Below are 21033 nucleotides of genomic sequence, written 5' to 3' on the forward strand. Positions count from 1 at the left end.
CCAGCAGAAAGTAGGGGTGCAGCCTCAGCTGCGCAGAGTCCCCAGGCTCCTCCTTCCCCATCTCTCTCTCTCTCTCTCTCTCTCTCTCTCTCTCACACACACACACACACACACACACACGTACACACACACTGCACATGCACAGCCCCTGGCTTCAGCCCTGGTATCGCCTGCATTTCATAGTCGCCTGGTAAACGACCATGCGCCCTCCATTCCTGCAGATTTTATAGCTCTTGAGACCTGGGGGAAGTTGCATTAACCCCAAAAAGAGCACTCGTAGCTGGTGAGGTCAAGGGGAAGATGCTCCAAGGACATTAGGGGACTGCCTTCTGCTTCTGCAGGAGGCAAGAGGAGGGAAGAAAAATTCACCTATGTGCTGGAGGACGGCCATTGGGAGGACCAGGAATCCTGGGGTGAAAGCCACCTGGGGTACCACAAAGAGCCAGGAGTGGATATCGGCAAAGCACTAAGAGCAGGGCCCAGTGCTGCATGAGCATTTGTTAAATAGAATACACACTCCACGTGGGACCGGAAGGACCCCAGGGATCACCCTTTCACCCACGGACTGCCCCTGAGGATTCATTTTGGCTGGGCAGAGGGAAAAACCCATGACCAGCTGTCCTGGGCCTTGGACTCTCTTCCAGTTTCTGTTGTCTTTTCAGCTTTGTGACTTTGGCCTGAAATCACCCATAGCCTCCATTTCCTCATCTGTGAAATGGACATAGGAACACCTACCTTGGCTGCCTCAGAGGGGCTTTGGGGTATGCAGGAAAACATTCAGAAACACACAAATCACACTATTATTTTTTTTTTTATTAACAATACTATAATCTGGTTTGCCTTGCCACATTAAAAAAAGAAAAAAAAAAGTCCCCAAAAGCCCTTTCCTAAACATCTGGGGCGCTGGACATGGCTTCCTGCTGATTGCCCTGGGGGTTCAGGGAAGGCCAGTTTGACCCAATGCATGTTCTCAGTACCCATAGAAGGTGCCAGTTTTGTGGAACTATGAAGATAAATCTGAGTATGTGAAAATGAAGGTGACAATTTGAGGGAGAAAGTTTTCTTTGAAGAATTCCTAGTGTTCGGGGCCCCTGGCTGGCTCGGTCAGTGGAGTGTGTGCCTCTTGATCTTGGGGTTGGGAGTTTGAGCCCCACATTGGGTGTGGAAATTACTTAAAAATGAAAAGATCTTTTCTTTTCTTTTTTTTTTTCAATAGAGGGAGTGTGTACAAGTGGGGGTGGGGAGGAGCCGAGGGAGAGAGACCCTTAAGCAGACTCCACACACAGCATGGAGCCCAATGAGCGGCGCCATCTCACAATCCTGAGATCACAACCTGAGATGAAATGGAGATTTGGAGGCTTAACCCACTGAGCCACCCAGGTGCCCGCTAAATTTTTGAAAATCTTTTTTTTTTTAAATATCTTTTTTTTTTTTTTTACCATTTTATTTATTTGACAGAGAGATCACAAGTAGGCAGAGAGGCAGGCAGAGAGAGAGGCGGAAGCAGGCTCCCTGCTGAGCAGAGAGCCCGATGTGGGGCTCGATCCCAGGACCCTGGGATCATGACCTGAGCTGAAGGCTGAGGCTTAACCCACTGAGCCACCCAGGCGCCCCTAAATTTTTGAAAATCTTAAAAAAAAAAATCATGGTGTTCAACCTAAGTGTCTGTTGACGAGTAGATGGATAACCAGACAAAGATCCGCACAGCAGACTATCATTCAGCCTTAAAAAGGAACTTCTGATGCGTACTATACCAGACGAACCGTGAGGACATCATGCTAAGTGACATGAGCTAGACAGAAAAGGACAAATACCATCCGATTCCACTTACACGAGGTATGTAGAATAGTCAGATTCATGCGATGGAAAGGCAGGTAGGGGTTGTGGGGAGCCAAGGGAGAAGAGGAATGGGGAGTTCATGTTTAATGGGGACAGAGTCTCAGCTCGGGAAGATGGAAAATACTGGAAACGGATGGTGGTGGCCCCCCGATTTGAATGTATTAATGTCACTAAGCCGTGCACTTAAAAACGCTTCAGATGGTAAATTTTATGTTGTATATATTTGACCACAATAAAAAAAAAAAGAATTCATAGGGCTTATAGGACAGTCCCAGGGTCTGTCTACATGGAAACGGGTAGCAGAATGTTTCTACATCCCTTACAGTAGGCTGGGCGGTCCGCTGACCTGTACGCACAGGAAACAAACCCATCCCCATCTCTTGCAAGGATTCTGCAATTCAGACTCCACACACCCGCCTGCTGGCCCAGGGCCTTCAGCCCGACTAGGAGTTGACTGAGAAATCTCCACTTCTTAGCCCTTTTCCCGGTCTGACTACTTTCTAGAGGCTTGTTTTCCTAAAGCCTATAATTATGTTTGCCTCCAGGGGACCCAGGAATTTTTTTTTTTTTTTAAATAAGCAAAGAGCATCCTACAATTATCACGATGATTTGTTGAGGGCAGGCCAAGTGCAGAGGGGGGGCTGACCTGACCGTGGAAGCCAGGCTCACGTGCTGGCGTCTGTGTCTCCGAGGCACCCACCAGCTCACTTGGGGGTTGGTCATTAACAGGAGGAGCTGGAGAATTGACAGAGCCGCGTAGGGGTTCACTGCGCACCACCGACAGAGCAGGGCAAGGCAGCTGGCTGGGGTTCGGGCCTCCCTGAGGCCGGTCGCCGCCACCGGGAGCGGACCCCAGCTTTGCAGATGGTTCTAGGTAAATATTTCCAGCCGGGGTGACTGCAGCATCCGGAGGCTATAACCCGGGGCTGCTCCAGCCACACGCAGCCCAGGCCGAGATGGGCAGCAGCCTGCCGGCTCTGTCAGCCCTGATTTGCGGCTGAGCCTGTAATCTCCCTGAGTTCAAAGAGCGCTTAGCTGCTTGTCTTTGTCAAGTGCGCGGTTGGGGATCTTTTATGTGAACGATGTCGGATTCTCGGGCTAACTTTGATTATTTATTCATCCCCCTCCGTGGGTGTGTGATAGCCAGGGCACCACCGAGCCCCCTTGTCCTGACTACTTTTGCCCCTGAAATTCGTGGAGCTGTAAAGCCCTTTGAAAATTGCCTTTTGAGGGAGGGGAAAAGTTTCTGAAGGCCTGTTTCTCTCTCCCACTCCACAGTGCCGCAGCACCTCTTGCCACCGCTCCATGCTCCCTTACCGATTGACATGAGACACCAGGAGGGAAGGTACCATTATGAGCCCCACTCTGCCCACGGCGTGCACGGGTAAGTTCTGCCCTCACCCCCCGGCCCGGCATGCGGTCCCCTGCCTCCGGGGAGGCCGGTGGCCTCCACCACCTGTCCTGTCTCTGTTCGTTTTTCTGGAGTTCCTAATCTGTACTGTTCTAAGCCGACAGTCACCTTTGCCACCAGGGGTGCATGGACCCAGGATGCTGGGTGCACGTGTACGTGGGACCTGAACACCCAGCTCCGTCTGGTTACCTGAGAAGGAAGCCCTCCTCAGCTCGCACACCCTCACTGCCAAGGCTGCGGGTTGTCCCCGTGTAACCAGAGCACCTTGGGGTTCTGTGTGTACCCAAGCAGCGGGAATTCCCTCCAGGCCAAAGGTCCTATATAAGCATGGTGACCTTAGGGGTATCTGGGTGGCTCAGTCGGTTAAGCATCTGCCTTCAGCTCAGGTCATGATCTCGGGGTCTTGGGATCGAGCCCCACTTCAAGCTCCCTGCTCAGAGGAAAGCCTGCTTCCCCCTCTCCCGCTGCCCCTCTCCCTGCCCATGCTCTCTTTCACTTGCTCAATCTCAAATAAATAAATAAAAATTTTTTAAAGTACGGTGACCTTAGTTATACGTTATCACGGTATAATAATTCAGTGTCCTTCTTACATGTCCCAGTTTAGACCCTATACTATAGAATCTCCATGATGATAAGGACAAGCCCCATGTTACACTTTGGGGCCTCCTCCCACTCCCTGTTTTGAGGCCCCCGGGTAGCAGGACGTGTCCCAGTGCTGTCTCACTAAGCCTAATCCTGTCCCTCTTCATTCTCACCTAAGGCCTCGAAGCCTATAGCTAATGTCACTTTTCTTGGTGTTTATGACTCCAAGACTGGGCCCCACGCTACCCCATCCATTCCACTTCCAGAGAAGAGACTGAAACCTTCGCCCTACCCCCACATCTCTGCCACTCCCCACACTTGCTTGGAAAGAACCTACTGCAAAGGCCCAACTCATTCCAGGGCCCCTCTGGACCCAGCCACCTCATCTGTCCACGCCAAGCTGCTGTTCAGGGTTCTAGAACACACAGCTCTACTGCAGGTCTCCATGCCTCTGTTCCTGCGGCCCACCTTCCTGGAGTGCTCCTCTTGGAGCACCAGGATCCCCTAAACCAAGGGGGGCCCTTCCCTGGAATGATCTGCTTTCCCACCTGCCCCCCAGCAGGCTCTGAGCTTCCCTCTCCTTGCTGCCTTGTCAGTGGCTGACACGTACCAGGTCCATGATCAGTGTTGCCTGAATGAGAGCATTCTCCACCCATCCTACCCATTGAAGACAAACCCTACTTCCTGCCTGTCCCAACTCCTGCCTGAAGGAAGTCAGTAAACGGTTGCTGAGCACTCCCTAGGTTCAAAAAAGCACCTGGCCCAATGAGAAGGCCGGTGACTGAGGTCGCAGCCCTTGGCAACTCCTGCTTCTGGGCCGCCCTTGCCGTCTCCCTGAGGTAGAGCAAATCAGAGACTTTTCTTTTTAAAAAAAGCATCTTTCACTTGGAAATAATTTCAGACAATGAGAAAACAGTTGCAAAAATAGTACAGAGATTTCCAAGATTCCCCCCACCCCCCGCTGGGCTCCCCCAGGACTCACATCTACATGATGGAAGGCTGATATGGGGTCATTAACTGACTTGTAAATCTTATCCGTGTTTCCTCAGTTGCCCCACTCATGTCTTCTTTTTTTCCTGTTGGGATGCAGCCTTGGCATTTGGTGGTCAAACCTCCTTTAGTCCGGGCTAGTGGCTTAGTTTCTCTTGTCCTTCATGACCTTGACCCTCTCGAGGAGGACAGGCCAGTACGAAATGTACAGGTGTCCTCGACTGGGGACCCTTGCCTCAGTTTGCCTCATGATGAAGTTCAGAGTGAGCATTTGGGGGACTAATACCATAAAGATGGGGCTTTGTCCTTCCTATTGGGTCGTGTCAGGAGGCCCACGGTGACAAGGGGTCTCATCACTGCAGCTCGCTTAGATAAGGTGAGGTCTGCTGGGTTTCTCCCCTTTAAAGTTGGTCCCTTTGTCATTAATAAATATGTTGGGGGAGGGGCTGAGACTTTGATAATATGTAACTATCCTGTGTCTTCATCAGATTTTCACCTACTAACTTTAACATCCATTGGACGGTTCTAGCCAGAAACCATCATTACTAGTGTTCTCCAAATGGTGATTTTGTTTCCATCATTCCTTCCACGTTTTTGGCCTGGAATTCTCCTGTGAGGAATAGTTCCTTCTCCTCCCCATCCCCTACATCTTTCTTTCTTTGATTATTTATTTATGCCAAATAAATGCATAGGCAGACGTCTAATTCGGAGTTAGACTCTGTTGTCGCTATCTGTGTGCGCTTGAAATGGTCCCAGATTTGGGCCTCGGGAGGCCCCTCAAGTTTTCTCTCGGGGCCTTTCAAATGTTGGAAACTTCTCGTTTCATGCCAGTGTGTGTTGTCGGGTCTCCCTTGATGAAAGGTGATGAAAGATGCTGCTGCTGGCACCCGTTCTCACCTGGTAAGTGATGGGCTCCTTCCAGCCCCTGCCCGCTCGCCGGCTGCCCGTCCAGCTACAGGGCCTGGGACCACAGCTCCAGCAGCTGGCTTCAGTGAGCGTGTCTGGAACTAGCAGATCACCCGAAAAGAGCTCAGCGGGTGGCATCTGAGCATCGAAGGAGAATCATGGAGCTGAGTCTCTCTCTATTTGGGAGGCCGGTAGAACTGCTGACTTCCTGGCCGGTGAGGGGTGGGGGACGGGTAGAGCACCGGCAGAAACAGACAGCCTTCATGGCCGGCAGCACGGGAGGTCTGGGCAGGCTAGTGGGCCTGTGGAAATGGCGTTGTCACTCACTGGCCCGGATGACTCTTGAATTCGACTTGATGTCTGAAGGGGAGTGTTTCGGTCTCTGTTGCAGCTGTAACAGATTACCCAGGGGCTTAAAACGATGCTGACTTACTCTCGGGCAGTTCTGGAGGGCAGAAGTCTGGAGTGAGTCAAGGTGTTGGTGGGGCTGGTTCCTTCTAGAGACTTCCAGCACAGACTCTGCTTCCTTCAATTCCCTAGTTTCTAGAGGCCACCTGTGTGCCTCAGCCGGGACCCCTGTCTCTGGTCCCATCCCCGTCTTCCCCCTGCTTCTGTCCTCGAATCCTCCTTCTGTAATGCTTTTCTCCCTCCATCTCTCTTCTAAAGGTGCCTGCGATGGCTTTGAGGGCCCACCCGGATAATCCAAGATAATCTTCCTGCCTCAATATCCTTAACTCCGTCACATCTGCAAAGTCCCTTTTCCCCTAGAAAGGTTATGGTCACGGATTCCAGGGATTAGGACACAGAAGGCTCTGAGGCTTATTTGGGATCACCAAGCCCCACCCACTGGCCAGCGTGGCATCAGCCAGTAGAATATAATAAAGGATGTCCGCAGTGTGCGCAGGGCCTGAATCAGGCCGGGCTCTGCTCGGGAGGCCGCTGTGCTATACCGAGCTTCAGAGAGGCGCGCGGACTTGCCGGGTGTCATCCCGCATGGCGGGCGTGCTGGCCTCCCCTCCCCCAGCCGGGGCCGGGCTCTCCTAGTTAACACCCAAGTGATGATGGGCAGCAGCACTCTGTTCCCGAGCCCCGCGCCCCTGTCGCCGTGGGCTTCCAGGGGCTCCCCGGTAGCCTCAGGACGATCGGTCCCCACCTGGCCACAGGGGAACAAGGCGAGGGCATCGGGACCTCTTCCCCCTCCCCTACTGGTGTGGAAACAGGACTAGGCCTGTAAGAAAACAACGGCCCCCGTGGCTCCGGCTTCTGTGATTAATGCGGTCGGTGCCCGGAGGAGCGCCCGATCCGTCAAGCCCCCACTGTATCCCACGCCTCCTCTGCGGCGCCAAATGTGTCTAATTACACAAACGTTGCACAGCAAATGAGCTGGCTGTCATCTCTTGTCAGCCTCAGCCGGAGCCTCCGCCTACTGCTCTGCGCCAGGGCCGCTGCCCATTGGCTCTCATGGTCCTCACGGCCCCGGGATTGGGCGCCTCGTGCGCCTGGGCTCCGCATGCGGTGCTCCGCGGCAAACTGTTTGTCCTCCCCACCTCACCCCCGGGGGGCTGCGGGAGTGCTCTGTCACCGGCCCTGCTCCAGCAGCTGGCCTTGAACCCTGGCTCTGAACTTGAGAGAGCTTACCAACCCCGAATGAATAAATCTGTTTTTCCATCTGTAATAGGGCGTAATGATAGCACCTGTCCCATCTACCAAGTTATTTTGAGGATTCCATGGGGTCATGTAAGTAAAGCTGTCGGGACTGTTTGGAAACATGGAGTAAATGTTAATAGTGATGAGTCTCATGGTCACTGTTTGCATTTGCTTATGGGGGCGGGGGTCATTGGAAGCCCAGGCCCCTGGGAGCAGAGGCAGGCAGGCCACCGCATGACCTTCAAAGAGGATTCTCTCTGGTGGCTGTCACTTAAGAAGGTAGAAAATAGGACTGAAGGAGTACCACTGGGGATGGAGAGAGGAGGGGTCTTTTTTCTCCCATTTGGAGAATTGAGACTTTATCTTCTAGGCAACCAGGAGCAAGAGGGAGTGGTCAAATTTATTTTCAGGGTACCCTTAGGAGCAGTTAGGGGATGGATAGAAGTGGGGGGGCCCATAGCAGAGGGACATGCCAGAGCTGTCATCGTGTCCCTGGGTCCAGGTGACAGCCCCCCCCCCCCCCCCACGCAACCACACAGGGAAGAGAAGGGCACAGGGTGGGGAGGGGCAGCGTGTGGAAACCCAGCCAGCATGCCGGGCTGGCTTCTTCACAGTTGTGCCCACCCCATCCTGACAGCCACCTTTCCACATCTCCTAGAAGTGCAACCCACTACAGGATTTGTGTAGCTCACTGATGCCCAGGAGGTTCTAGAAGGGTAGATGGAACTGCCTGTGGACTCCTGAGGCGACATTTCTCATCCTTGTAAACCACATGTGATGGGGAGATAAATGGGTAGAGGGGTTGTTGTTGATCAGGCGAGGTTCTCTTGTGACACCCCCCCCCCCCACCGCAAGGAAATGATCCTGAGGGTCCAAGAGTCCATTGTCAAGGGCAAAAAAAGGCCAGCCAGTGGATGGGAACCAACACTCCCTGCAGACTTTCCATAGCCTTGCTGCTGCTGGTGGAAAAGCAAACTCTTTGGATCCCCTGCCAGCTCCTGCCCCTTGGAAACAGGCTTGCTGGGTGTTGTGGGGACAGAGGCTGAGGCATGGCACTGTGGGGCTCCCAGCTGGAGCTCTCCATTTGTCCCGTGTAGGCAGTCATACAAGCAGGAGTACGGGCTGCCCTCAGCCAAGATCAACCCACGTCCTTTGGGGGAAGGTAAAAGCTCCTTTGCCTGGTTTGGGAGGCTGGGGTCATCCTTTGACTCCCATGTGGCTTATGGGGTCCTTCTCATCCCAGCCTCTGCCCTGGGGCTTCAGAGAAGACCAATTCCCATTGCTTCTAGCCCAGAGGGGTTACTGAGACCATCTCACGCTGCAGTTCTCAACCTGGCTGCCTATCTGAACTTGGCTGTGTTTTAAAGATGCATCTTCTTCCGTCCAATCGCCAAGGTTCTGGTTCTTGCAGGCTAGGGTGAGGACTGGGTATCTGCTTGTTTACCTACAGGCCAGAGTCCGAGGACTGCTGCAGGCCACCCTACTTATTTTAGACCCAAGAAAATAGGCCCAGAGCTGCGTGTTGCCTTGCTAGACTCATCACATCAGCAGGCTCTAGGGCTTTTTCTCTCAATGACAATGACCTCGAAGTATGGGGTGTTAAAAATCCCCTGGTTCCTTTTTATCACCCATTCGAAGATGCGGTGCCCACAAGTTGACCTAAATCTGTCCATATTCTCAGCTTGCAACAGGGGATGAGCATATGGAACGAGGATAGCCACAGCATCTCAGCCACAGGAGGGTTGGCCCCCTTCTCTCTCCTCTTGCCTGGTGCCATGACCTCTGACCTCCACGACCCCCAGCACCCGCCAAGATTCGAGAGCCAACCACTACAAATCGCTCCCCTGCAGATCACTTGATCTTGAGCTGTCGTTGGTGAGCAGGGTTCCAGCGGTCACAACCCAAGGCCACCCTGCCAGACAAGGAGAGAGGAGGAGGGGTTCCTGCTGGGGACAGATGGTTCTGGGGTTTAGCTATCAATTCATGTGAAGTCAATATGCTGGCCCAGGTACTTTAGGAAAAGAGGAAATGCCAGCTGGTTGGTGCGAGGGCCTCCGCCTTCCACCATCATCTGCACACTTTGTCGCGCGTGCAAATTACCCAGAGCCCCCTGGGAGAGCTGTTAAGGATGTCTGACGCCACCTCGTCCTGGTGGCTGCATATTAATGGGGACATTTAGCCCCTCTGTTGGTGTGCCTCACTTAAGAAAGTAGTTGCTTTGCTCTCGCTGGCTGAGCTCCTGAACTTTCTAATCTGGAGGGATTTGAAGATGGCTCTTCCCAAGGTCATTGTTCCATAAGGACTGTACCCGCTCATTGTGAGATTAATAAACACGCCGCCTGCTCAGCCCGTCCTCTCCCGGGCCCCTGAGAGCCCTGTCCTCAGCCAATCACTGAAAGGCAGGAAGATAGAATATTTTCTTCTTGATTCTTGGCACCACACCCCTAGGTTTACGGTTCAGAGAGGACGGGCGCTGTGTTTCACAAAGAACGTTCTCTCCCCTCCGCAAGCGTGAGTACTTGTTTTCAGAGATTCGGGGAGGAAAGGAAGAGGCGGCAGAAGGGCGGGTCTGCCTGGCTTCTGGCTGAAGGGCTGAGGGGCTGGGTGGCCCACGGCTGTCCTCCTCCTCCCGGGAGTCCACGTTGTCCTTTTCTCTCCAGTGAGTGCTCCTTGAAATCTGATGTAGCTGACCACTTTTTCAGGGCCACTGGAGAGGTGGGTGCCCGGAGAACTCCGGGACCAGGCAGTGTGTAGGGCAGCTGGCCCTCCTCCCATGGCTGTCTGAGGACTAGGGGCAGATAAGTGTGGAGCCTTGGCTCACAGGGATGTGCGTGGTCCTTAGACAGCCCTGCAGGCAGCAGGACACTGGGGCCACGCTCACTGAGGGGCAGTCCCAGCAGCCTGGGGCCAGCCCTCTGGATTATACCACTTAACCCCCATCTGCAACCTTCGAGGAAGGTGGCATCCTCACCCCCACTTGCTAAGTGGGGAAACTGAGGCACAGCGTGGTTGACCGCTTTCCCTAGTGACATCCTCCTAGCAAGTAGCAAAGCTATGGCCAGAACCTGGGCAGTTTGACTCTAGGGGGCCCCTCTCCACACTGAGACCTCTTCTAAAGACTCTCCCAGCTCCAAGGGCTTCAGATTCCCAGCTCCAGGAACATGCTCTGCAGTGTGGGACAGACAGCTCATTTATAATGGAACCTGGCCTGTAAAAGATTAATGAGGAGCGTGTCTGATAAGCCGGCCTGCTCTTTGATCTGTGCTGAACGCCAGCCCCTCGCAGAAGAGGAGCTGCCTGGCTCTGGGCTTTGGAGAGAGCCCGTGTGGTCAGCCCAGGGCAGGAACATCTTGATGTGCAGAAATGAGGTGGGTCTGCACTGGGCAGGGCAGGGCAGGCGAAGCTGGTATGGGGAGGGGCTTCCTGGCGGGAAGGTCCTGCCGGGTTGAGAGGTGGTTTTTCGGGTTCTTCTCCTAGCCCACTGGGCCCCCATCACCTTGGCATAGCCCATCCCGCACCCCCAGGATGTGGGCAGAATGGGGAGGGGCCAGGGTAGAAATCCTACCTGTGTTATTTATACTCTCTATGCCCTTGGGCTGGCAGTTAAACCTCCATGAGCTTTGGCTTCCCCATCTCTAAAATGGGGATACGAGAGTACCCCTCACGTGGTTTTGAGGATTAGGTAGCAGACTGTGTGTAAAGCACATAGAACAGCCCCTGCTACACAGTGAGCACTGGACAATGATTCGTTCTTTTCACCCTTGTGTCCAGACCAGAAGTAAATCCACGTTTCATTCCAGTCACCCTGCTGTGTGCTGGGTAGATGGCATCATGTCCAGTCCTCCCAATACCCTGTAAAGTAGGTGATATTCTCCCCATTTCATACAGCAAAAAATTAGAGATTCCCAGAATTTAAGAGCTTCCCAAGATCACTCTGCTGGTAAATGAGACCTGACCCTCAGTCCCGAGCATTTCTCTGTGCCGTGATTGTCCTTGGAGAGGAACTGGCATCTTCCTTGCAAATCTTAGGGCTACAGGCAGTTATCCCTGCTGGCAGACATGGGAACAAAGCAACCATCAAGTCAAAGGAAATAGTCTCTAAGAGTAAAATTTCAGTGGGAAGGATTGGCCTTTGAGGTGGGGTCTTGTCCCAGTGCACATGTCTGGGGCATCCGCTCTGGGTGGACACTGATGCTAGTGCCCAGAATGCATTCATTCAGCCCGGTTCCTCACTGCTGGATTTACTGTGTCCCAGGGGCTGTCGCTGGAGGTCACTCCTTTCCACTTTAGTCTCAACACTTGTTGAGGAGCTTCCTGAGCAGTGACTTGTCCCCAAGGCCTGGTCAAGCACCCACGACAGTGGCCAGCGCTGCTTCATTGCTTACTTGCTCTGGTGCCCACGGAGAAGAAGAAATATGTTGGGCACCCTGGAGGCCCTTTCTCCTATTCTCTCCTGACAGGTGCTGTGTTTCTGACATATGAACTTGATCTGCCCTGCCCCAGCAAGTTGCATTTAGTTGTTGCCTAACTCAGGTGGAGAAGTTCTTCGTGCTCCTTCCTCTGACGTCACCCACCCCCTACCTAGAAGGGACCAGCTTCGTGTCAGGTGTCAGGAATCCAGGCCCAAGGAGGCCCAGCCTATCTGCCCACACATATCTCATGGTCTTGGAGGGAAAGGAGGAGAAATGGGGGCGGTTACAGAACGGTGTACTGGAAATGGGGGGGAGGGAGGCGGGGAAGCCCAGAGCACTAGGAAGCCAGGACTGGGAAGCATTTACCAGGAGGAAGGCACGGGAGCCCTGTCTCTCCCGATCCCAGCCCAGCCCCAGCCTGCCGTGGGGCTCCACCGTCTTCTCAAGGCTGCTCCTGCTCCAGTGAGAGGCCTCTACCTCCAGGCAGACACAGATGCCAGTAGGAAGAGGGGCCCTTTCCAATGCACCCACTAATGCACTCAAAACTTTGGTAAAAATCGGCAGCACCCGCACCTCTAAGAAGACTTTTATCTAAACTATTTGGGATTATCCATTTCGTTTTGATAAGAGTCCAGGAAAGGAAATTCCACACACCACTTTGGCGGGCCAGGCCAGAGCTGAATAATTCTCTCTGTGGAGGGGTTTCCCTGTGTGTAGCCCACCCGTGCCCTGGACTTTTCTCATGGCTTAAACCCAGACCGCAGGGGCGGTGTAATGAAACCCCTCCTTTTCCTGAAGGCTCTTCCTGCCCCAAAACCGCCATCTCATCCCATGGCTTCCATGGCTCCGGGGCCAGGCCCTTTGCATTTGCCCTGAGATATGATAGTCCCCACAGAGTCGTGACTTTCTGGAAGCTTCAGCTCAGCTGTGCTCAGCCAAGGTTGGCCGTTCTTACAGACAAAGGCCTCCTATCCCCAGAGGTTAACCCACACCACAGGTCACCTGGAGAGGGCCTAATCTGGGCCTCGGTTCCCCCAGGGCCTCTTCCCCCGGGCCAGCTGTGTTCTTGCCTCACCACCCCCCAACACATGGCTCACATCCAGAGTCTCTCCCCGACCCCAGCTCTGTGCAAGTCATCACTGTGCTAGGAAAAAAGTCTCCTTGATACTTCCCTCTCGCCTTTTATGCTTTTCAGTTTTTATGTTTGAAAAAGCCGATAACCTTCCTATCCTTCTGTTTCAAGGGGAAAAAGATGTGGTAAAGGGTGGGCAGCTGAATTAACCCCTCTTGCCCGTGTGGCTAGATCTTAACCAAGTCCATGTGCATGGCCTTCTTTGTAGGCGCGGTTTTATAACCTAATTTCCCTACCAAAACATCAGTGTTTACTTAGTAAGAAATCTGCTCTTTGTCAGCTGAAAACAGTGATTTCTTTATTATGGCTCTGCGTAGGGAGTGACAGCTGAAAGCTGGCTGGGTCTGCCGGAGTGTGCGGGTCTGTAACGGAACGGGGTGAGCAGAGGGTCGAACGGATTGCACGTGTATAAAGGAGTATGTCAGCCGCAGAGCAGGCCCATCTGACAGGCTGGGGCTGGCCAGGAAGCAGGCTGGACAGCCCACAGAGGGAATAGCCAGGAGGAGCCCACTGGGTGACAGGGAGCCAACCACAGAGCCCCCAAAGGCTTTCCAGCAGCCCACACAAGTTCACGACCAGCTCTGCAGTCGCTCCACTCCCCACCACGGAGCCCCTGTGCACTCAGCGGACTTCCAACCAGAAGACAGCCCTCCTCTTTAAGATTTAGGCTTGTTAAATATTGAAGACGCACAAAAGGAATTGCAAAAGCATGTTAAGACATAAAGAGTAATGATCTCGTACACGGTCACTCCCTGGTCGGCCTAAGGATCGGGGACATGCCGGCACGTTTGGGGTCTCCACCGTCCTGCCCCAGGGACTGCCCCTCCCACCACACTCCGGGATTTGGAGTTCCTCTTCCCCTTGCCTCCATGACAGTTCCACCTTATGTCTGACTCCCCTAACAACCCATTGTTTAGTTCTGCTTTGTGGGCTTGATATCAACAGAATCATTGCAAGCAGATTCATTGGGAAACTGCTTTCACGGGTCAAATTTTGTTCCAGAAATTCACCCCTCAATGCCTGGGGCTCTTTATTCACGAATTCTCACTACTCAGAGCAGTCGGTATAGACAGGCACTTGGGATGTGTCTCTGCTTTGGCGATTCTGAACATTATTGTGGTGAAATCTCTTGTACCATCCTCTGGGCACCTCCGGACTGCGGTCTGTTCCTTAGAGTCAATGCGCGTCCAGGAGTGAAATTGCTGAGTCATGGGCTGTTCACGGTTTAACCCCAGATGTTGCCAGACTTTTGCTTGGGTGGTTTTACCACCAGCACGGCTTGAGGGCTCAGCTCCTTCCACATCCTGGTTACCAAGGTCACGTCAGCAACTTTTAAATGTTTGCCACAATTTTGGTATCTCCTGTGATTTGGATTTTCTATTTCCCTGATTACTGATGAAGCTGAGAATCCTCTCCTCTGTTTTTTGGCCAATAATGTTTCCTGCTTGCAAAGTACGTTTGGAGCTATTTTGCTCACTTCTGTATGGAGTTGCCTGCTTCATATTGATGTGAATCAAGTTTTTTATATATGAAGGCCACTCATTCCATAATGAGTTATCTGTGTTGCAGATATCCTCTCTCAGTTCGTGTTTGTTCTCTCACTCCCACAGTGAAGCGTCTGGATGAAGAGAAGTCCTTGTATAACCCAGGTCAGGTTATTGACATTTCCTTAAGGTTTTTCCTACACTTTCCTCTTGCATCAGCTGTGTGGTCTGCTTTTCAGCTCCTGGACTCTGGTAGCTATACCCCGATATGACCTGCTCTTTGTTCAGCTGTTCTCCTGCCTCAGAAGCCCAGGCCTGCACCACTCACTGCCTCCTTTCCATTTCTCTATAAGAGTTGAGACCCAGTTTCAGATGCCACCTCCTGCGGGAAGCCTTCTCAGATTGCCCCAAAGGAGTGAATAAATTCTTTCCCTCCCACACTTCTTTCTGCTCCAGCACCTTATATACTCTTGGTAAGCTACAATTCGTGTCCAATCTCCTGCGTGACCCCAGAGGTCCCAGACCGATGATTCCATCAAGGCACTGAAGTGAACCCTAAGCTCGGGGGCTGTGATTTCCTGAACTCATGGCTGGATCAGGGGGACTCTCCCAGGATCATCACCATAACAGCTTGTCCTCGCCACAGCCTCATGACGACTCATGCTCTCTGCTGGGGTCTGTGCGAATATGGGTTCAAGGTGAGTCCTGGGAAAATCAGAGTCGACCCAGATCCACCTGGCACAGCATTCTTCAGTTGAGTTTTTTACTTCCTAGGTGTGGGGTTCTGCCGAGTCTTTCTCAGACCCCCAGCTCCGCACCTGGTTCCCTCGGGACCCATGCTCAGTGAACATTGGCCCACTGCTCAGCGAATGGCTGATGCTGTGGTCCCAGGCTGTTTACTGTGAGCCTTTCCACTCATTTACGGAGCCTCCCCATGGGGGCAGAGCACAGGCCAGATGCACAAGAACATGCAGATGGTTGCAAAAAAAAAAAAAAAAAAAAAAATGAATTGAGCTCTGATTTGAAGAGGCGCAGTTTTCTGGTGCTTTCCAAAAGAATTCAGTACACATCTCTTTCCAGTTGCAAACCCCCTTGGTGCCTGTTGAAAGGGGCTTGATTTCTGGAACTTTTAAAATGAATATATGAAAGGCGTGGTAAGCAAGCTTGCCAGTGTATGGTTTCACGTACCCCACACCAACCAAACAAACAGGAAACCAAAACATAACAAAATCCAAACCAGCAAACAAAATCCTTACAGAAGAGCTTGAACTCCGCCTGGAGGAGCCCCTGGAGCTCCATCCACGAGTAGGCCTGGGGTAGCCGCCACTGACCTTGCCCTTCAGGGATGCCCTGGCAAAAACCGACACAGGCCCACCCTGCTCAGCCAGGCCTGCTGGTGCTAAGGAGTCCCAGTTTGAGGAAGAGAGCAGCTAGAGCAGGAAGGCCAGCTTCGAGGTATTTGTTTCCCCTCTAGCAGATCGGTGGGCCCAAGGCCAACTGTCTAGTGTTTCTGAGAAAGTGGGTGCCTGGCCCTGAGCCGCAGGCCAACGGCAGACGGGTCGCCGCCTCCCCATGCTGAGTCTTCTGACTCCACCCATGGCCCTGTGATCCTGGTGGGTGGTAGCATCTCAGCCCAAAGGCAGGATGAGGACATGCGAGCCAGCGGTCCCTGGGGCGGGAGGGGTTGGCGTGTTGGGGCCGTGTGCAGGGCGCGTTCAGCTATGGGGAGCCAGTGACCGTGTAATCCGGACGGCAGGGGGGAAGGCACGCTCCAGAGCCCTGCGAGCATGCTCAGAAGCCCTCCCAGCATGGAGGGGACTTCCCCCTTCCCTGCCAGCTTGCCGCTGATGCAGCACCTCCCGGGGGCTAGGCCACTCCGAGGAACAACACACAGGCCCTGCTCCCTGAGAGCAGACCGCCTTGGAAGAAAGGCGATGCTAACACAGATGACGATGTCAGTCCCCCCGAGGGCGAGCTCCACACTGGCACAGTGTGCCACATGCACTGAATTCGCTCCCAGGAAGTTGCCACGACCTCAGTGGCTTGAAACGAGTCTAGAATCAGTATCATGGGGTGAGGGCAGGGCCATGCTTCCTCGGCAGGCCCCAGGGGAGAAGTCATCCCTTACCCCTGCTAGCGCTCCTTGGCTTGTGGCCACGTCCCCCCAGCCTGTGTCCCCGTGGCTACACAGCCTCCTCCTCATCTTTGTCCCTCTACCTCTCTTTTATTAGAACACTGGGTCTGGCGTTTAGGGACCCCCCGATAATCCATAATGCTCTCATCGGAGCATTCTTACCTTAATCATATCTGCCAAGTCCTTTTTTTGGTCTTTTGCAAATGTGGTACTAACAAGGGATCGGGAAGGACACGGATGCATCTTGGAGAGGTCACGTTCGGCCTGTCGTGCGTACCTGCTCTCTCCTTCCCACTACGTATTTGTAAGAGCACCATCGTGATTGCTGTTGGTAGCTGAGCACACAGGAGGCAGATAGAGCATGAGTGAGAGAAGCACGTGACGCCGACGCTTTCGGTCACCCCGAGAAGCGGGCCTGAGCTGAGCTTTGTAGGCCTGCAGCCCCGAGTGAGTGGATCTCCCCATTCCCATCCTCAGCAAAGGCCCCTAGAGCGGGCGGCCATGACAACAGTGGGTCCCTGCGTTCCAGTCCGGCTGGGCCACCAGCCTTGCCATCGGTCTGCCACTGCTGCTTTGGGTCTCGGCAGTGCTGTCTGTGAAATGGGATGCAAAGCGTCTATTCCTGACCATTTCTGGCCCGACTGACCTGCACAGAAGGTCTTGGAACAAAGCTATCAGGAGCCTGTCTGGGTGGCCAAGGGTCCTTCCTTCTGGCTCCTGCCCACCCCACCCACCGCCGCCCCAGGTGGGAGAATCTGCCTCAGTGGCTCCTGCTGAGTCTGGGTGAGTCAGCAGCCCTCAGTTCTGCATTGTTCTGCCTCTCCAAACAGCACCACGGGTGGGGTGCTGGGGCCCCATCCCTGCACTTCCACCCTTCCTCTCACCACGGGAAGAAGCGTTGGTTTCTGCCCCTGCGCCCTGGCTCGGGCTGCACTGGGGTCAGATGCCCTCCCAGTTCCTTCCACTGAGCAGAGTCTTACTCACCCCCCGAGCCCTGCGGGAACTATACACCCTCGAAGGCCTCATCCCCATCCTACTAGCTCCCATGGATGGCGCCCATATACCTGGGGGTGCAGGCGTGCTGGCTCGGGCCCAGCCACTTCGGTGCTGAGCCACGTGTGGCTGTGTGGGGTTCCCATGGCGGTGGCTTCTCCTTTCATCCCCCTCCAGAAACTTGAGCCAGCACGTGCAGGAAGGGCCGGACTTGTTGAAAGATTGGGCTGGGTCCACTCCATTCTCTGCAAGTCTTCCCTTAGTCATCGGTTAAATCTGAGAAAAGACATGGGGAGCACCGGGGGCGGGGGGGTCACCTACTGGGCACCCGGGACTGCACAGCACACAGAGCCCAGGCCATCTCACTGCCGCCCCATCCCACAGGCAAGGACACAGAGGCTCCAGAGAGTGCACCCAAGGCCTGCAGCAAGCGGCAGAGCCATCGTTCAGACCCAGAGAGTCCAGGTTCTGGCTGCAGGTGTGAGCGGTAACACTCAGCCTCGCCCCACCCGAGTGAGGGCCAGCAGGAGGGCCAGCTAAGGGGAGGTCTACAAAGGGACACTGAGCTGAACCTGTCAAGGGCCGAGACAGCAGAGGCAGAAGCTTGCCTTTGGGTGGACCACTGGCAATGTCCAACCGCCGAGCCTGACCTCGTGGAGTCGGAACGGCCAGCCCCGTTCCTCTCTGCAAGTCTTGGTCTTGTCTCACTTACCGCCTTGCGCTGTGGTTTCCCTCTGCACAGAAACTCAGCGGAGGCTGACCACCCCGTGGGCTGTGGCATTCCCCTGTCCTGGCTGTGGCGTGTGAGGCTAGGGCAGCACCCGGCCAGCAAGGTCTCTGCTGGCTTGGCCCATTCTCTCTGTCCTCTCTCCCCCAGCTACCAACCTGGAATTTGTGTCTGGACCTAAAATCTTGTCCAGGGGCTGGACTAGGCCCCCCCTCCCAATAGAGAGGGAAGGGAAGAGGATCGAGGAAATATGCTGCTCCCGAGAAGCACTTTCATGGCCCTGCCTACCCCCTTTGGGGGGAGGAAGAGGCTGGCCCAGCCCTCCGGCCAGCGCCTGTACTGGGAGGAAGTGTGGGAGTCCTCGACTGCCCGGGAAGCTGGGCCCTGCTGCAGACCACAGCTGCCCATCACCAGCACGTGCCTATGTGTGTGCATGCCCCCCTCACAACGCACACACAGGCAGAGATGCAGTGGCCGTTCCTCTTACCCAGAGCCCCCGGCTTCTGCCTCATGCCCATACATGGAAGGGCCACCACGGTGGTCCTCCCCAGCTTCAGCAGCCCTGGGCAGGACACCTGCCGCCCTCCCCTTCGGCCCAGCAGGCTGGAACGTGGACAGGCCCAAGGAATGATGGCACCTATCTGCCTTGCTGAATGCCAGGCCCAGGATCTCTCTGGGCAGGGAGAGGCTGTGTTCATTAAGGTTTGCCTTAGCATTTGTGTATGGTAGAAACACTCAGCTCAAACTTGTTTACACAAACAAGCAGGTGTACTGGCTCAGATGACTGAAATGCGACTAACTTCCAGTGAAGCTGGATCTGTACTAGGGGCTCAATTCAAGAGCCCGATTCCACATCTTCCAACTCTGAGACTCTGTGTATCATCGGCACTCTTGGCCTCTCCCCTCTTGGTCCCCAGCAGCCCCAGGCTTGCATCCTACCTGCACAGCAACTCATGTGGACAGAGAGCCTTTCTTCCCCAAAGAGTCCAGCCAAAGCAGCTACCTTAAGCCTATGCCCATCTCTGAAATGATCATGGTACCCAGGAATATGGAATGCGCTGATCAGCTGGGCTCAGCTCACATGGCCTCTAGCCCCTGGAGAAGAAATGAAGTGGGTCCAGTATAGATCCAGCCCCAAGTGCTCTGCTCCCCCATCCAGACATAGCCTTTGCGCATACATATCCTTATACATCAGCCTTTCTTTGTACATGCTGCTTCCTTCCTTTGTGTCATGCACTTTCTCACGAACTCCTATTGATCCTTCAGAACCCAGCCCAAATGTCACCTCCTCTGAGTAGCCTTCCCTTATGCTTACATGCAGAGTTAGGTGATTTTTTTAATTTCCTCTGCTGGGGCCTTTATCACACTGCCCGATGCTTACCTGACTTGTGGGTTTGCCCTTTCCATTTGGGCTCCAAGCTCTCTACAGGTCCTGGGCACAGAGCAAGTGCCTGGGACAAATTTGTCCGGAATATGAACAAACAGACCAACGATGGTAGAATCAGGTTCAGATGAGCTCAGAACTGGACCGTGGGGGAGAAAGCAATGCATAAGAGTGACGTCCAAGGGGAGCAGCTGGCAGCAAAGGCTGGCTTGGCCAGTACCGCTGATGGCAGCCGGCAGGTGTGTGCGCGTGCATACATACAACAGAGAAGAACGTGACCATCTTTTAAAATGAGCTCACACAATCGGCCCCTCCTCTCACCCTCAAGGCTACCTCTTTGAGTCTCTGCCCAGTTGCCAGAATTCAAGGCTGGGACAGGCCAAGCAGAGACGTGGGTTGGTTCCCCACAGCCAATGGTGTGAACATGCAAGAAGAAAAGAAAGTGGTAGCTGGGGGTCAGGCCCTGTTCCCTGAAGGACCTCCCTTGAACACTGGCATGTTGGCCTGATTGTCGGGGCTGCTGGGGAGCTCCCTGTTCCCCCACTTGCATTAATGATGCTTGGAACTCTGCATTTTGAGATTCATTCCTTTTGCTTCATTTAGTCTGTCACAATGACAACCTTTTGGAACACTTGGGCCCCCTGGATCCTTATCGGTCATTAACAACACAGTGGGAGGGAGAGGTTCCAACTCCCTCCTGAGAGCTGGATTGACTTGGGCACGGTGATGGAGCTGGACTGGAAAGGAAGGCAGAAAAGTAACAGAGCAGGGAGAAAGCTGTTCTGCTCTCAGGTGCTGCCCTTGCCTGACCCTGCACCCCTGTCCCCAGCCCTGTTCACAGAAAACCACAGTCGTCAGAGGCACCCACTTCTCTGCCGAGGGAACAGGCACAGCACAGGCTGGGGCCCAGACCCACCTTGGTTGGTTGTGGTCCCACTACCTGCTATCTGAGTGCCCTTGGGCAAGGAGGGACCTAGCGTCACTGTTCTGTCCTCATCTGTAAAATGGGCATGAAGTGCCTCCCTGGTGACTTTTTTATTGTGATTACAAAAGGAAACACATGCCTGATGTCTGTGATAGGTGGCATGCCATCAGCCCTATCATGAGATGCCAGTTAAGGGCACAACTCAGTAGCACTGTACAGAGGGGACATCTAGGCAGCCTTCCCGGAGGAAGTATCTGGATAGTCATCCCGGCTGTGATGACCGAGGCACCTGTTGTCCTGGGTACTGGGGGTTTAGGTCAGTAGATGCTACACATCTGAGCTGACTTGTTGCAGAGAAGGGAAGGGAAGGGGGTTCATGCTCGCTAACCCCCCTCATGTGCCCCACCCTGGGAGGCACCAGAGAAGAGCAGCATGCTGGCCGAGGCCACCCAGCTGGGTGGGAAAGA

The 21033-nt window shown here is 54.0% G+C and overlaps 1 protein-coding gene across 4 annotated transcripts in view; it reads left to right on the plus strand.

Moving 5' to 3' along the window:
* Positions 1-21033, plus strand: part of GLI2 (GLI family zinc finger 2) — a 245608-nt gene that overhangs the window by 183750 nt on the left and 40825 nt on the right. For all 4 annotated transcript variants that reach the window (XM_046019809.1, XM_046019811.1, XM_046019812.1 and 1 more), the window contains one exon: positions 3118-3223. In XM_046019809.1, coding sequence (XP_045875765.1) covers positions 3118-3223 — 106 coding nt within the window. The remainder of the gene's footprint in view (positions 1-3117; positions 3224-21033) is intronic.

Source organism: Meles meles, chromosome 9 (assembly GCF_922984935.1).
Source record: "Meles meles chromosome 9, mMelMel3.1 paternal haplotype, whole genome shotgun sequence".
In the NCBI taxonomy this organism is placed as follows: Eukaryota; Metazoa; Chordata; class Mammalia; order Carnivora; family Mustelidae; genus Meles; species Meles meles.